The sequence below is a fragment of the Bufo gargarizans genome, chromosome 4 (genome assembly GCF_014858855.1).
Source record: "Bufo gargarizans isolate SCDJY-AF-19 chromosome 4, ASM1485885v1, whole genome shotgun sequence".
Taxonomy (NCBI): domain Eukaryota; kingdom Metazoa; phylum Chordata; class Amphibia; order Anura; family Bufonidae; genus Bufo; species Bufo gargarizans.
Window position 1 is genome coordinate 341,147,442 of NC_058083.1, and position 15,609 is coordinate 341,163,050.

The 15,609-nt window shown below is 44.6% G+C and overlaps 1 protein-coding gene across 1 annotated transcript in view; it reads right to left on the reverse strand.

Annotated features, from left to right (window-relative positions):
- Positions 1-13,557: 13,557 nt before the first annotated feature.
- LOC122935420 (embryonic protein UVS.2-like) overlaps positions 13,558-15,609 on the reverse strand; it is a 31,039-nt gene continuing 28,987 nt past the window's right edge. Inside the window, exons 11-13 of the mRNA XM_044291189.1 lie at positions 14,376-14,601; positions 13,969-14,090; positions 13,558-13,782 (exon numbers count right to left, since the gene is read on the reverse strand). Of these exons, the coding sequence (XP_044147124.1) occupies positions 13,558-13,782; positions 13,969-14,090; positions 14,376-14,601 (573 nt within the window). The remainder of the gene's footprint in view (positions 13,783-13,968; positions 14,091-14,375; positions 14,602-15,609) is intronic.

The following is a 15,609-nucleotide window of genomic DNA, read 5'->3' on the forward strand; positions in this document are numbered from 1 at the left end:
TGTCCGTGACACGGACCCAAACCCGGACATTTTCGTAAAAGTCCGGGTTCGGGTTCAGTGTTCGTCGCTTTCTTGGCGCTTTTTGAAAGGCTGCAAAGCAGCCAATCAACAAGCGTCATACTACTTGCCCCAAGAGGCCGTCACAGCCATACCTACTATTGGCATGGCTGTGATTGGCCAGAGCACCATGTGACCCAGCCTCTATTTAAGCTGGAGTCACATAGCGCCGCCCGTCACTCTGCTCTGATTAGCGTAGGGAGAGGTTGGAGCTGCGACAGTAGGGCGAGATTAGGCAGATTAACTCCTCCAAAGGACTTGATTAATTGATCGATCTGCAGCTGTGCATCACTGAGCTGCTGATACTCAATTGCTCACTGTTTTTAGGCTGCCCAGACCGTTTGTCACTTTTTTCTGGGGTGATCGGCGGCCATTTTGTGTCTTGTGGTGCGCCAGCACATTCTGCGACTAAGTGCATTTAACCCTCAATGGTGTGGTTGTTTTTTGGCTAAAGCCTACATCAGGGTGAAGCTGTCACACCAAGTGCATTTAACCAGCAATAGTCTGTTTATTTTTAGGCCATATACTACATCAGGGGCAAGCTGCGCCTGTCACCAAGTGCATTTAACCCTCAATGGTGTGGTTGTTTTTTGGCTAAAGCCTACATCAGGGTGAAGCTGTCACACCAAGTGCATTTAACCAGCAATAGTCTGTTTATTTTTTGGCCATATACTACATCAGGGGCAAGCTGCGCCTGTCACCAAGTGCATTTAACCCTCAGTAGTGTGGTTGGTCAAGCTGTCACACCAAGTGCATTTAACCAGCAATAGTCTGTTCATTTTTTGGCCATATACTACATCAGGGGCAAGCTGCGCCTGTCACCAAGTGCATTTAACCCTCAGTAGTGTGGTTGGTCAAGCTGTCACACCAAGTGCATTTAACCATCAATAGTGTGGTTATTTTTTGGCCATATCCCTGTCTAATTCTGTCAGTAAACGTATACCTGTCACCCAGCGCCTAAATACTAGGCCTCAAGTTTATATCCAGCTAAATCTGTCGTTACTGCTGTACTGTTGTGGCTGGGCAAGTTATTTAGTGTCCGTCAAAGCACATTTTTTGGTCTGGGTTGAAATACAATTCCCAATTTAGCAATTTCCTAATTTAGTGGTTTCTGCTGTATCAGGCCTACTTTAAATACATCTCTAAAAGGGTATATCAGATTCAAGGTGCACATAGGGTCATTCTGAATAACTTCACACACACGCTACTGTGCATTTCCAAGTCTAATTCTGTCAGTAAACCTATACCTGTCACCCAGCGCCTAAATACTAGGCCTCAAATTTATATCCTGCTAAATCTGTTGTTACTGCTGTACTGTTGTGGCTGGTCAAGTTATTTAGTGTCCGTCAAAGCACATTTTTTTGTTCTGGGTTGAAATACAATTCCCAATTTAGCAATTTCCTAATTTAGTGGTTTCTGCTGTATCAGAGCTATTTTAAATCTATCCCTAAAAGGGTATATCAGATTCAAGGTGCACATAGGGTCATTCTGAATAACTTCACACACACGCTACTGTGCATATCCCAGTCTAATTCTGTCCGTAAAACGTATACCTGTCACCCAGCGCCTAAATACTAGGCCTCAAATTCATAGTCAACTAAATCTGTGGTTACTGCTGTGCCTGTATTAGTGTAATACGGTACCTAAATAGATAGCCAGATAGTGTTAGGTTCTGCCACATCCACACGTCCTAGTGTACCAACTGCCTCAGGTCCCGGTAGCCGCCAGAATTTTCAGCGATATATGGTGGGGCCCAATGCCGTTCTAAGGATGGTAAGGCCTGAGCAGGTACAGGCATTAGTCAATTGGGTGGCCGACAGTGGATCCAGCACGTTCACATTATCTCCCACCCAGTCTTCTGCAGAAAGCGCACAGATGGCGCCTGAAAACCAACCCCATCAGTCTGTCACATCACCCCCATGCATACCAGGGAAACTGTCTCAGTCTCAAGTTATGCAGCAGTCTCTTATGCTGTTTGAAGACTCTGCTGGCAGGGTTTCCCAAGGGCATCCACCTAGCCCTTCCCCAGCGGTGAAAGACATAGAATGCACTGACGCACAACCACTTATGTTTCCTGATGATGAGGACATGGGAATACCACCTCAGCATGTCTCTGATGATGACGAAACACAGGTGCCAACTGCTGCGTCTTTCTGCAGTGTGCAGACTGAACAGGAGGTCAGGGATCAAGACTGGGTGGAAGACGATGCAGGGGACGATAAGGTCCTAGACCCCACATGGAATGAAGGTCGTGCCACTGACTCTCACAGTTCGGAGGAAGAGGCAGTTGTGAGACCGAGCCAACAGCGTAGCAAAAGAGGGAGCAGTGGGCAAAAGCAGAACACCCACCGCCAAGAGACTCCGCCTGCTACTGACCGCCGCCATCTTGGACCGAGCACCCCAAAGGCAGCTTCAAGGAGTTCCCTGGCATGGCACTTCTTCAAACAATGTGCTGATGACAAGACCCGAGTGGTTTGCACGCTGTGCCATCAGAGCCTGAAGCGAGGCATTAACGTTCTGAACCTTAGCACAACCTGCATGACCAGGCACCTGCATGCAAAGCATGAACTGCAGTGGAGTAAACACCTTAAAACCAAGGAAGTCACTCAGGCTCCCCCTGCTACCTCTTCTGCTGCTGCCGCCTCGGCCTATTCTGCTGCTGCCGCCTCGGCCTCTTCCTCCGCCTCTGGAGGAACGTTGGCACCTGCCGCCCAGCAAACAGGGGATGTACCACCAACACCACCACCACCACCACCTCCGTCACCAAGCGTCTCAACCATGTCACACGCCAGCGTTCAGCTCTCCATCTCACAAACATTTGATAGAAAGCGTAAATTCCCACCTAGCCACCCTCGATCCCTGGCCCTGAATGCCAGCATTTCTAAACTACTGGCCTATGAAATGCTGTCATTTAGGCTGGTGGACACAGACAGCTTCAAACAGCTCATGCGCTTGCTGTCCCACAGTATGTTGTTCCCAGCCGGCACTACTTCTCCAAGAGAGCCGTGCCTTCCCTGCACAACCAAGTATCCGATAAAATCAAGTGTGCACTGCGCAACGCCATCTGTAGCAAGGTCCACCTAACCACAGATACGTGGACCAGTAAGCACGGCCAGGGACGCTATATCTCCCTAACTGCACACTGGGTAAATGTAGTGGCAGCTGGGCCCCAGGCGGAGAGCTGTTTGGCGCACGTCCTTCCGCCGCCAAGGATCGCAGGGCAACATTCTTTGCCTCCTGTTGCCACCTCCTCCTTCTCGGCTTCCTCCTCCTCTTCTTCCACCTGCTCATCCAGTCAGCCACACACCTTCACCACCAACTTCAGCACAGCCCGGGGTAAACGTCAGCAGGCCATTCTGAAACTCATATGTTTGGGGGACAGGCCCCACACCGCACAGGAGTTGTGGCGGGGTATAGAACAACAGACCGACGAGTGGTTGCTGCCGGTGAGCCTCAAGCCCGGCCTGGTGGTGTGCGATAATGGGCGAAATCTCGTTGCAGCTCTGGGACTAGCCGGTTTGACGCACATCCCTTGCCTGGCGCATGTGCTGAATTTGGTGGTGCAGAAGTTCATTCACAACTACCCCGACATGTCAGAGCTGCTGCATAAAGTGCGGGCCGTCTGTTCGCGCTTCCGGCGTTCACATCCTGCCGCTGCTCGCCTGTCTGCGCTACAGCGTAACTTCAGTCTTCTCGCTCACCGCCTCATATGCGACGTGCCCACCAGGTGGAACTCCACCTTGCACATGCTGGACAGACTGTGCGAGCAGCAGCAGGCCATAGTGGAGTTTCAGCTGCAGCACGCACGGGTCAGTCGCACTGCAGAACAGCACCACTTCACCACTAATGACTGGGCCTCCATGCGAGACCTGTGTGCTCTGTTGCGAGTACTCCACCAACATGGCCAGTGGCGATGACGCCGTTATCAGCGTTACAATACCACTTCTATGTCTCCTTGAGAAAACACTTAGGGCGATGATGGAAGAGGAGGTGGCCCAGGAGGAGGAGGAGGAGGAAGAGGGGTCATTTTTAGCACTTTCAGGCCAGTCTCTTCAAAGTGACTCAGAGGGAGGTTTTTTGCAACAGCAGAGGCCAGGTACAAATGTGGCCAGCCAGGGCACACTACTGGAGGACGAGGAGGACGAGGATGAGGAGGAGGTGGAGGAGGATGAGGATGAAGCATGGTCACAGCGGGGTGGCACCCAACGCAGCTCTGGCCCATCACTGGTGTGTGGCTGGGGGGAAAGGCAGGACGATGACGATACGCCTCCCACAGAGGACAGCTTGTCCTTACCCCTGGGCAGCCTGGCACACATGAGCGACTACATGCTGCAGTGCCTGCGCAACGACAGCAGAGTTGCCCACATTTTAACGTGTGCGGACTACTGGGTTGCCACCCTGCTGGATCCACGCTACAAAGACAATGTGCCCACCTTACTTCCTGCACTGGAGCGTGATAGGAAGATGCGCGAGTACAAGCGCACGTTGGTAGACACGCTACTGAGAGCATTCCCAAATGTCACAGGGGAACAAGTGGAAGCCCAAGGCCAAGGCAGAGGAGGAGCAAGAGGTCGCCAAGGCAGCTGTGTCACGGCCAGCTCCTCTGAGGGCAGGGTTAGCATGGCAGAGATGTGGAAAACTTTTGTCAACACGCCACAGCTAACTGCACCACCTGATACGCAACGTGTTAGCAGGAGGCAACATTTCACTAACATGGTGGAACAGTACGTGTGCACACCCCTCCATGTACTGACTGATGGTTCGGCCCCATTCAACTTCTGGGTCTCTAAATTGTCCACGTGGCCAGAGCTAGCCTTTTATGCCTTGGAGGTGCTGGCCTGCCCGGCGGCCAGCGTTTTGTCTGAACGTGTATTCAGCACGGCAGGGGGAGTCATTACAGACAAACGCAGCCGCCTGTCTACAGCCAATGTGGACAAGCTGACGTTCATAAAAATGAACCAGGCATGGATCCCACAGGACCTGTCCATCCCTTGTGCAGATTACACATTAACTACCTCCCCTTAACCATATATTATTGGACTCCAGGGCACTTCCTCATTCAATCCTATTTTTATTTTCATTTTGCCATTATATTGCGAGGCTACCCAAAGTTGAATGAACCTCTCCTCTGTCTGGGTGCCGGGGCCTAAATATATGCCAATGGACTGTTCCAATTTTGGGTGAGGTGAAGCCTGATTCTCTGCTATGACATGCAGACTGATTCTCTGCCGACATGAAGCCAGATTGTCTGTTACGGGTCCTCTCTCCTCTGCCTGGGTGCTGGGCCTAAATATCTGACAATGGACTGTTGCAGTGGTGGCTGTCGTGAAGCCTGATTCTCTGCTAGGACATGCAGACTGATTCTCTGCCGACATGAAGCCAGATTGTCTGTTACGGGACCTCTCTCCTCTGCCTGGGTGCTGGGCCTAAATATCTGACAATGGACTGTTGCAGTGGTGGGTGACGTGAAGCCTGATTCTCTGCTATGACATGCAGACTGATTCTCTGCTGACATGAAGACAGATTCTCTGTTACGGGACCTCTCTCCTCTGCCTGGGTGCCGGGGCCTAAATATCTGAGAATGGACTGTTCCAGTGGTGGGTGACGTGAAGCCAGATTCTCTGCTATGGGATCTCTCTCCAATTGATTTTGGTTAATTTTAATTTATTTAATTTTTATTTTAATTAATTTCCCTATCCACATTTGTTTGCAGGGGATTTACCTACATGTTGCTGCCTTTTGCAGCCCTCTAGCCCTTTCCTGGGCTGTTTTACAGCCTTTTTATTGCCGAAAAGTTTGGGTCCCCATTGACTTCAATGAGGTTCGGGTTCGGGACGAAGTTCAGATCGGGTTCGGATCCCGAACCCGAACATTTTCGGGAAGTTCGGCCGAACTTCTCGAACCCGAACATCCAGGTGTCCGCTCAACTCTATTTGTTACCACAAAGCAAAAGGAAATTCAGATTCAGACCGAACTCTGCTTTGGATGCTTCATTTTGCTCAACCCTAATGGATGCCAGTGCCAACCTTGCTATGTCGAAGTATTCTTTCAAAGGGCAAGCAGACCAACACAAAAAGATTGTATACAAGCAAATATACAGAAGGATGTTAATCACATTCTCAATTTGATCACTACATACAATCATTCCCACCTGGGCAGTGCTGTAGCTAAAGGCTCATGGCCCTTGGTGCATGCTATATATGAATTCAAAATAAATACTAGACACTACAACAGAATTTTTTTGCCACAATATGTCTATTACTGATTAACATTGACCTGTATAGCTGAGTGATTAAGGTTTTTGCCTTTAATGTAGATTGTGATGACGTCGAAACTAGACATTCAAAAATAGGCTAAATAAAATATAAATACACAAGCATAGTGACAACGCTTGGCGATAACTCCATTATCTTCATAGCACTGACTCCATATATGGTGGATACAGCCATATATGGAGTCAGAGCAGGGACTCCCAGAAGCACTGACTCCATATATGGACATGGAGCTGGGGAATCCTAAGCCATATATGGAGCTCATAGATCATTCTCTTAGACAGTGTTGCGCTCTGTTCCTTCCACTTCCTCAGTCAGCCACTTAGAGGAGGATGACTGAGGAACCATTGAATCTGTCTAATGAAATTACCAGCAATTATTGTTGCCGGTAAAAAAGAAAATACCGGTACCAGCAATCTAAGCAAAATACTGGCCTGGCCGGTGGAATACTGGTCAGGTGGTAAACCTAATGGGGAGGGAGGATGGGCGGAGCAGGGCCAGGTCTAGTCAACCCAGCACATTCATTCTCATCTATATCAGGAAACTGACAAGTTATACCTACAATCTACACCGGCTCCCTTACCCTAAGTTCACACCTGAGCGTTTTACAGCGCGGAACGCGCTGTAAAACGCTCAACACATGAAAACCAATGCTTCCCTATGGGAATGGTTCTCACCTGGGCGTTTTACAGCGCGTACGATCGCGCTGTAAAACGCCCGACGCATAATCAAGTACTTGAGCTTCTTTGGGGCGTTTTGACGCGCGTTTGTGGCCATAGGACACTGCAGTCAATCACACAAACGCGCGTTTACTATTGCAAAAAACGCGCATAAAAACGCGCGTTTGAGAAACGCTCAGGTGTGAAAGCAGGGTTAGGAGAAGAGAATGGGGAGCAGAGAAAGATGACATAGCCAGAAGCAGTATGCCAGCATGCCATTGTATTTCTGTAAGCCAGCAATACAAAGGCATTTCAATCAATCACTCTATAGCAGAAAAATTGTAAAGATTTTTTTAAGAACACTTTAGAAAATTAGGCCATTTTGCATTCAGGAAGTACAAAAATAATAATATAAAACAAAAAAACACTACTCCAAAGGTGTCCTTAGCATTTTCAAAGGAACTTCTAATTTAAAGGCTAATTCTTTTACTAAAAGGATAAGTGAATGAAACTGTTGATCTTGAATTATGTTAATGACAAATATGTAATACACAGAATAGTTGAAAAATCTGTAGAAAGTTTATTTAGCAGTACATTCATAAGAATAAAAAACATTTAAAAACACATTCTAGAGTATATACAATTCTCATATAAATTTTTAAATTCCAGTATATAAAAAAAAAAAAAAAAAAAAAAACACATTCCAAAACATATTGTCTTCTGAAAATAAATGTCTTCCAATGTTGATGTTCAGGTTGCCTTGACTGTAAAATGGATAAAACATAAATCAAGATTAAAATGTCTCGCTACTAGACCCCCGGTATATATGCATCAGAATAGATTGATACATGGGATTCACGCTTAATATACTTCTGAATACCTTCCACTGTATGTGGGGTCACTGTATATGTCGGTGCTGTAACAATTATTTTTCACAACATATGGGCTCGACTGGTGTGGCTTTTTAGGTCAGTCTAGTTATTGGTATTAGGCCAGTATGGTTGGGATTGAAACATGGTATTTGTTTATGTATTTAGCACATTAGATGGGTGGCGATGTGCCTGACTGTGCTGGGCCAACTACAGTTCATGTTGCCCAGTTGCACTTGGGCACATGGATCACCCTTTATTAGGAATTATTATCTATGTATTCAGCACTTTAGATGGGTGGCGATGTGCCCGACTGTGCTGGGCTAACTACAGTTTATGTTGCCCAGTCACACTTGGGCACATTGATCACCCTCTATTATGTATTGTGACAGTCGCCCATAACTGCCATAATTGCTCATTTTTGCATTGATTCCGTTTGGAGATATGGGGGTTACAATATACCCCCTTGCACTTTTTATTATATGAGGGGTTACTTTATGTATTCGTTTTTAATAATCTGGCATAGTACTTACCATAATATATTGGTCGGATTGTTATGGCCTTTCAGGTCAGTTAAGAGATAGATATTGTACTATCATGATGGGATCTAAGGATGGTAAATGTATATGTATTCAGCACGATATACGGGTGGCGATGCGCCTGACTGCGCTGGGTTAACCATGGTCTATGTTGCCCAGTCGCACTTGGGCGCATCGACCACCCCTTATTATGGATCGTGACAGATTTGGTGTGATGTGCTGCCCAAGTCTGCCATGATTTCTATATTTTTCTTTAATGGGACTCTGTATTCACTCAGAATGAGGACTATATTGTTATGTGTTGTCTCGATGCGTCACCACTATGAATTTCTTTGAAAAAAATCTTCTCATTATCACGTATGAAATCTAGTTTAGTAAATTTGTTCTTGAAAATATTGGTATGAGATTAGCACTCTATACTGCTTATATATTATTTTTTCTAACTCTTAGAAAATTATTGTTCTTTTTAATTCTTCTTTCATAAAATTATGTATTAGAAAATTGATGTTTGTACACTAGGATTGGATGAAATGCATTTATTGTATCTATATAATCATGTATGATATTCTTTGGTGATGTGTATTGTGGGATCTCATGTATCAGAATAAATTCGGGGCTGTATTTATGATTGTGAATTCTTATGGAATCATGTTATTATAGGGATGTAAATTCATTATTAGAAATCATGGTATTAAGCCTTCTCATGGAATCATGTTATTATAGGTATGCAAATTCATTATTAGAAATTATGGTATTAAGCTTTCTTGTGTAATCATGTTATCATAGATATGCAAACTCAGTATTAGAAATTATGGTATTAAAGCCTTTTTCTTCACTGCCGTTCGGGTCCTCCCCCCTTTTCCTCTCCCCTTCCTTTCTTCTCCCCCCACCCCGTGATAATTATATGTATTCAGCGGTCTCTTGGTATTCCATAGTCCCATACACCCTATGTATACTTCGTTTAGGGCAACTATATGTGAACCGCATTTGATATGAGTAATCAGGCGTTGATAGCATCAGAGCGGTATGGTATTTACGATGGATTGTCTGATACAGCGCTTGGCCGGGATGCACTGTGCGCCGGGTCACGTGGGGACGCCGCTGTGTTTCCTTGGGAGGCGGGCTGGAACGCATGGCTTGCGTTCCAACCCTCCTCCTGACGAATTCGGCGTCTCCATGACATACTCGGCGCGCATCGGGCACAAGCGCTCGGTATCAGCTGTATTATATTATCAGTCCACACTCTGAAGTTACATGGGGGGTATAAAGAGGGAGCCAGGACCAAATTCTCATTAACCTCCTGACGAAGCTGAGGCAAAACGCGTGTCGGGGTTCCAGCCTGTCCTGTGTCCGTTGTCCCTGCCCTCCATCATGTCTCTGGGTATGTTAGGGACGTATCTACCTGAATACTCCAGATAGATACTTTGTTATCTCTTTTGTCATTATCCATACATTTATTAGGGCCCTACACCGGTATAGACTCTCCTCAGGGTTATGCAGGGGAGTGAGGATCACAGTTACCTGTAGTTGTTTTGTACCATATACTATTTACTCGTAAATTACCCCACTGCATATTGCACATACACCTTACATGTGTTCCATCTGTTTGGCGGGCTATAGAGACACCGGCGGGGGGACTACGGCATCCAGGTTGTTTGCTGACTTTTTTCCAAATTAATTCTGTACAATAATGTCTTATATTTATGAATTTTGATCAATTTATGACAAAGTATTTATATTTTTAAATATATTGGGCATTCTATGGTTGTTTTTTAGCAACACTTTTAGGTTTATATATACACAGTAGTATGCACTGTTGTGTAGCTTGACAAAGGCCTCATTGAGTAGGCCGAAACGTTGCTGGGAAATCTGGAAGTGCTGCCTCATTCTTTGGAAAGATAGATATATAGATATATAGATAGATATATATATATATATATATATATATATATATATATATATATATATATATACACACACACACACACACACACACACACACACACACATGTGGGAAACTATATGTTGGGAAACTACTATACATTCTAAATATATATGTAAATATATTATGGCTAAAAACATATGTTTATATAAAAATTTTGCCTCTTTTCTGATGGGATTCAAACTCACAACCTTCTGCATTATAGCCAATAATCTTAACCACTACACTATAGTAAAAAAATAAATAAAATATATGAGACTTCTGCTATAAAGGAATACTTCCTTTTAAAGCAACTGGCTATGCAGCTCTATAGTGTAGTGGATAAGATTTTTGGCTGTAATGTAGAAGGTTGTGAGTTTGAATCTGACCAAACTTTTCAGAAATAGAGGCTAAATTAGATTTAAATACACTGGGTGTCCGCAAGCACTGACTTCATATATGGACATAGCTATATATGGAGTCAGAGCAGGGACTCCTAAGCCAAACTAGAGTCTAGATACCCTCCCCTATTCAGAGCATGGGGTGCCTGATTTAATGCTCGGGTTCTCCCATTGACTTCCATTGTGCTCGGGTGCTCTGTAGAGCACCCGAGCTTCGGGAAGTGTTCTACTCGAGCACCAGAGCACACAAGCACCTTGGGTCCTTGACCAACAATTGTTGAGCTAATTGAATCAGCGCCAAATTTCAGGAAAAATGTTATTAGTTGTGAAGCCGAATTTCCCTGCGCTTCCAGGTAATGAATCAATTTTCCCTGAAATGGCAAAAAAAAAAAAAAAAATACACTCATTTCATTCATTTCCACATAAAGAGGTAGTCGCTACCATCTTGAAATGCAGAAACCATGCAATTTCTTGAGCGATGTGATGTATGACATCACCACACCAGCGCTCTGGTCTGACTCAGTGACGACATCAGTAATGACATCACTATTTCGCACAACAATGGCCTCTGTGTGAGCAAAGAGACGAGGAGAGTATTTTTACCCTGATGAACACCTAAAAAGACCTAAATTGTAGCCTCAGATGCCACAAATGGGGGGGGGGGGGCGTCGTGATTGCCGTTCCCCATCTTAGCGCCCGCTACATACAAAAAAAATGCTCCCCGTGCCAAAGTAATTGTCACAATTCGAATTACTTTGTGAAATTCGGAGACGCACCAAATCAAATTTTTCCAAACTTTGTTAATCTCTAATTATGTTGATGACAAATATACAATACACACATTATTTTGAAAAAGCTGAAAAGCCAAGTTTATTGAGCAATGCATTGAAAGCCATATTCGGAGTTAAGAAAAATATAAAAATTAACACTGAAAAACACATTCTGGGTTTAGGATAAGCATACAATTCTCAAATATATTTTAAATATATACACACACACACACACAAACACACACACACAAAACGAGTCGCCATTGTTCGAGCAATCAAAAAAATGTCTTCAATTTCGTGTTCAGGTTTCCTTGACTGTAAAAAGCATAAAAATTTTAATGTTTTACACTAGATTTCACATACAATGTTGTCACTTCATTTGTAGTAAAATATTCTCTGTTTTGTGATACAGCAAACAGTTTTTGAATTCTTTGCCTTTTTTGTGTTCTTAATGGTAATTCATACATCAAACAGTGACGCCCATAGGGGTGTCACTCAGACCACTAACATCCAGTTATGTATGTTCCCACAATCACTTTTTGCTCTGCTAATCATTGCATTTTTTAGATCAAATCCATCATACCTTGATAGATACATGAATGTAAACTGCTGAAAAAGTCAATACAAAAAAATATAACGCACTGAGAAAATAAAGTACATACACTAAAAGGCAAAGATATAAACATAGCAAAATCCTACTGTAGATCTATACCACCTCCTGCAGCGAGGAGAGAGTGCGCACTATGTGAGTACTTCCCGATCCTCACTCTTGCCATTGGTGGGGGTCTCAGCACTCAGACCCCCACTGATCAAAACCTTTGAGATGTCAATTTTTGTAAAAGCTTCGTGACCCTTTAATAAGTTTGGCCCCTCTTCCATCTATTCATGTGCCAGAAGCTAAATCTGGTACGGTTATAAGCTAAAATATTACTATATACTAATTTCCATTATACTAAATCTGACACGTCCCTCTAAGCTCCACCATTGTCTGGTCACTTGGCAAAGTAGCAAGAAACGCAAAACAATGGCACAAATATGGTGTGCGCAGTGGCGTACCAAGGGGGGGCGGCCCGCCCCGGGTGCCACTCGCAAGGGGGGTGCCATGACGGAGTCACCCCTCCATCCACTGCTGCACCGCGACTCCGCCAGGCGCTGGCTTCTGTGGAAGGATTATTGCGGCGGCGCGCAACATGACGTCACGACGCTGACGGAAGGATCCATTACCAGCGGTCGGACGGAGCCTGAGGCATCATCAAAATGTGAGTAAATAATTGTGTAATTAAGGGGTGTGTGTGTGCGTAATTAAGTGGGGGTTTGTAATTAAGGGGGGGTGTAATTAAGGGATGTGTGTGTGTAATTAAGGGAGGGGTAAGGTGGGGAGGGAGGGGGTGTAATTAAGGGGGGGGGGGAGTGTGTAATTAAGGGGGGGTGTAATTAAGGGAGGGGGTGTAATTAAGGGGAGAAGAGAGGGGGTGTAATTAAGGGGGGGGTGTAATTAAGGTGGGGAGGGAGGGGGTGTGTAATTGAGGGAGGAGGTGTAATTAAGGGGAGAAGAGAGGGGGTGTAATTAAGGGTGTGTGTGTGTGTGTAATTAAGGGGGGGGGGTGTTATTAAGGGAGGGGGTGTAATTTGTAATAAATATTATTGAAAACATTGAAAAAGGAGGGGGGGGGTGCCAAACAAAGGGTTCGCCCCGGGTGCCAAATGCTCTAGGTACACCCCTGGGTGTGCGTCATCATTTCCAACTTTTTTACACCTCAAGAGCTGTGAAAAAACTCAAATAAATCTGACCTATTTGGGGAGCTTTATCAAAACTGGTGTAAAGTAGAACTGTCTCAGTTTCCCACAGCAACCAATCAGATTCAACCTTTCATTTCCCAAAGGAGTTCTTTGAAATGAAAGGAAGACTGATTGGTTGCTATGGGCAACTAAGCCAGTTCTACTTTACACCAGTTTGAGAAATCTCCTCTCAATGCGTTGGAAAATCTATTGATCGATACCGGCTGTCAAAAGCCTTTATATCACAATTATATAAAAAAAAATGTAAAGCTTAAAAAAAAAAAAAAAAGTTACTCACAGATGGTGTACGTCAGCCGGAATCCTTTTCTCTGATAGCCGCTATCAGTTTGGAAATTAAGGAGAATTTTATTACCAGTTGAAGTCATCGAAATTAAGCCTGTGCCACAAAATGTGTTTGTGGGTGACTCGCCCTCCTCCCCACTGCCATAGACGAGCAGGCTATCGGCATAGCAATATATAGCTGACTCTATATCAAATGTTCCATTTAGGGAAATCTAAGGAAATAAGAGGGAGAAAATGTCCGGCCAGATGTGAGAATAATGACACACAGAATTAAAGGGGTTTTCTGGGTTTCTGATATCAATGAACATATCCTGAAGATTGGTCATCAGTATCAAAGTCTTGGAAAACCACAGTAAGAATAATGAAGCTTAGACCTTCGAGATCTGATATTTAATCACCTTGTATCCGGTAGGTGCATGTATAGTAAAATAACAGTTCAGATTGGGCAAGTAGGACCCTGAAGAATAACCTGGAGATGTGATGTTCTGTGTTGCCGCAAAAAAAGTTCCTCCACATTGCACTTAAAAGGAAGCAATATAAATGTTAGGGGTATAGTAATGAGTAGAAGACATCAAATATACGAAATACTAAACATGTCAAATTCTAAAGTCAGCAAATGTCTTTGTTAAATAACTTTATAGAGCAGAGCTATAAAAGGGGAGCTCGAAAGCTACTATCAAAAATCTAAAAACAAAGAATGAAGTGCTTCTGTTATACTATCCCTCTATAATATGGTATACAGTATTGTGGTGTATAATGAGCACATACATACTGTTAATCTGACCTCCATTTCCTTCATCCTCACCTGTGTTATACGAAGCACTGAATCCACTAGATGAATTTGAGCCATCGCTAACAAATTCCATCAGCATCTGGTTGGTGGAACCAATTATTGTGGGTATTTGTGAGCTGCCACAAGTGTTGTTCAGGAGAAGTGGAGATCTTCTACTAGGTCCATCAAAGATCCTGACATAGTCTGACAAACAATCAGGAGAGCTCTGAAGTTTGAAGACATAAAATCTCAAGGAAACCTAAATAAAGTCAAAGAACACCATTATAACATTTTCATATCGTAAAGCAGTCCTTCTGGGACCAGCATTACTCCTGCATATGTAACGCCCCAGAGGTGCATTACCACTTCTGCACTCTGCTGCTGTCGCCTAGTGTCAGCCTGTGTATTTAATTGCAGGTCCCATATAATGTGCATCTCCTATTATGCAACTGTTGTGGTATCATGTAATGTGCCTGGTTCAACAGTAGGTGGCAGCATAAACGGCAGAGCTACAGTTATATAGCGTGGAGCTTTCCTTTCCATTCCAACACCCCCCTCTGTGGTGTGGAATGCCTTTTTCACTTGCTGCAGGGAGGGAGGAGTTTTAGTTTAGAGTTAGTCTAGCTTACCCCCTGCTATGCGACGTTTCTAGTTTACCCCCTGCCAAGGAAGGGTGTGCAGCAGGTGTGCGTCCCTGTTGGAAGTGCCTTGCCCAGGCAAGCTGGAGCATCTTCAGCTCAGCTGGAAGTGGAGGCAGAAGCTTCGCGCCTCAGGAGCCAGGAGAGAGAGAGACTCCCTGGTATAGCAGATTTCAGAGCCAGTCCACAAGAGAGAAGTTGCAGCAACCAGAGAAAGCTAAATTGTACAGCTATCCTGTCAGCACAGCAGAGCCAGACAGCAACAGACAAAGCAGAGAGGAGTTTGCCTGCCACAGTTAATGCCGAAGCCTGCTGGGGACCAAGATAAGTCTGCAAACTGGAGAAAAGTTTATGGCAAGTAAAGCTGTTTTCAACTTTGATACAAAGTCTGGACTCAGTTTAATCTCCATCCCACCATTCATTACCTTTGTCTGCTTTTGGAGGGCAACGCCTGGCATCAAACATATCCAGGTAGGAGCACCGTGACACGTGCACAAAACATTAAGGGATATTTAGGCTACCCTACACCACTTTGGCATTCCTACACCTGGGTACCATTTACAGTATCATTAGAAGGGGCCTTGTACCCTTGTTGCTTCACTGCAACTGGCGTCACAAAAAACATAGAC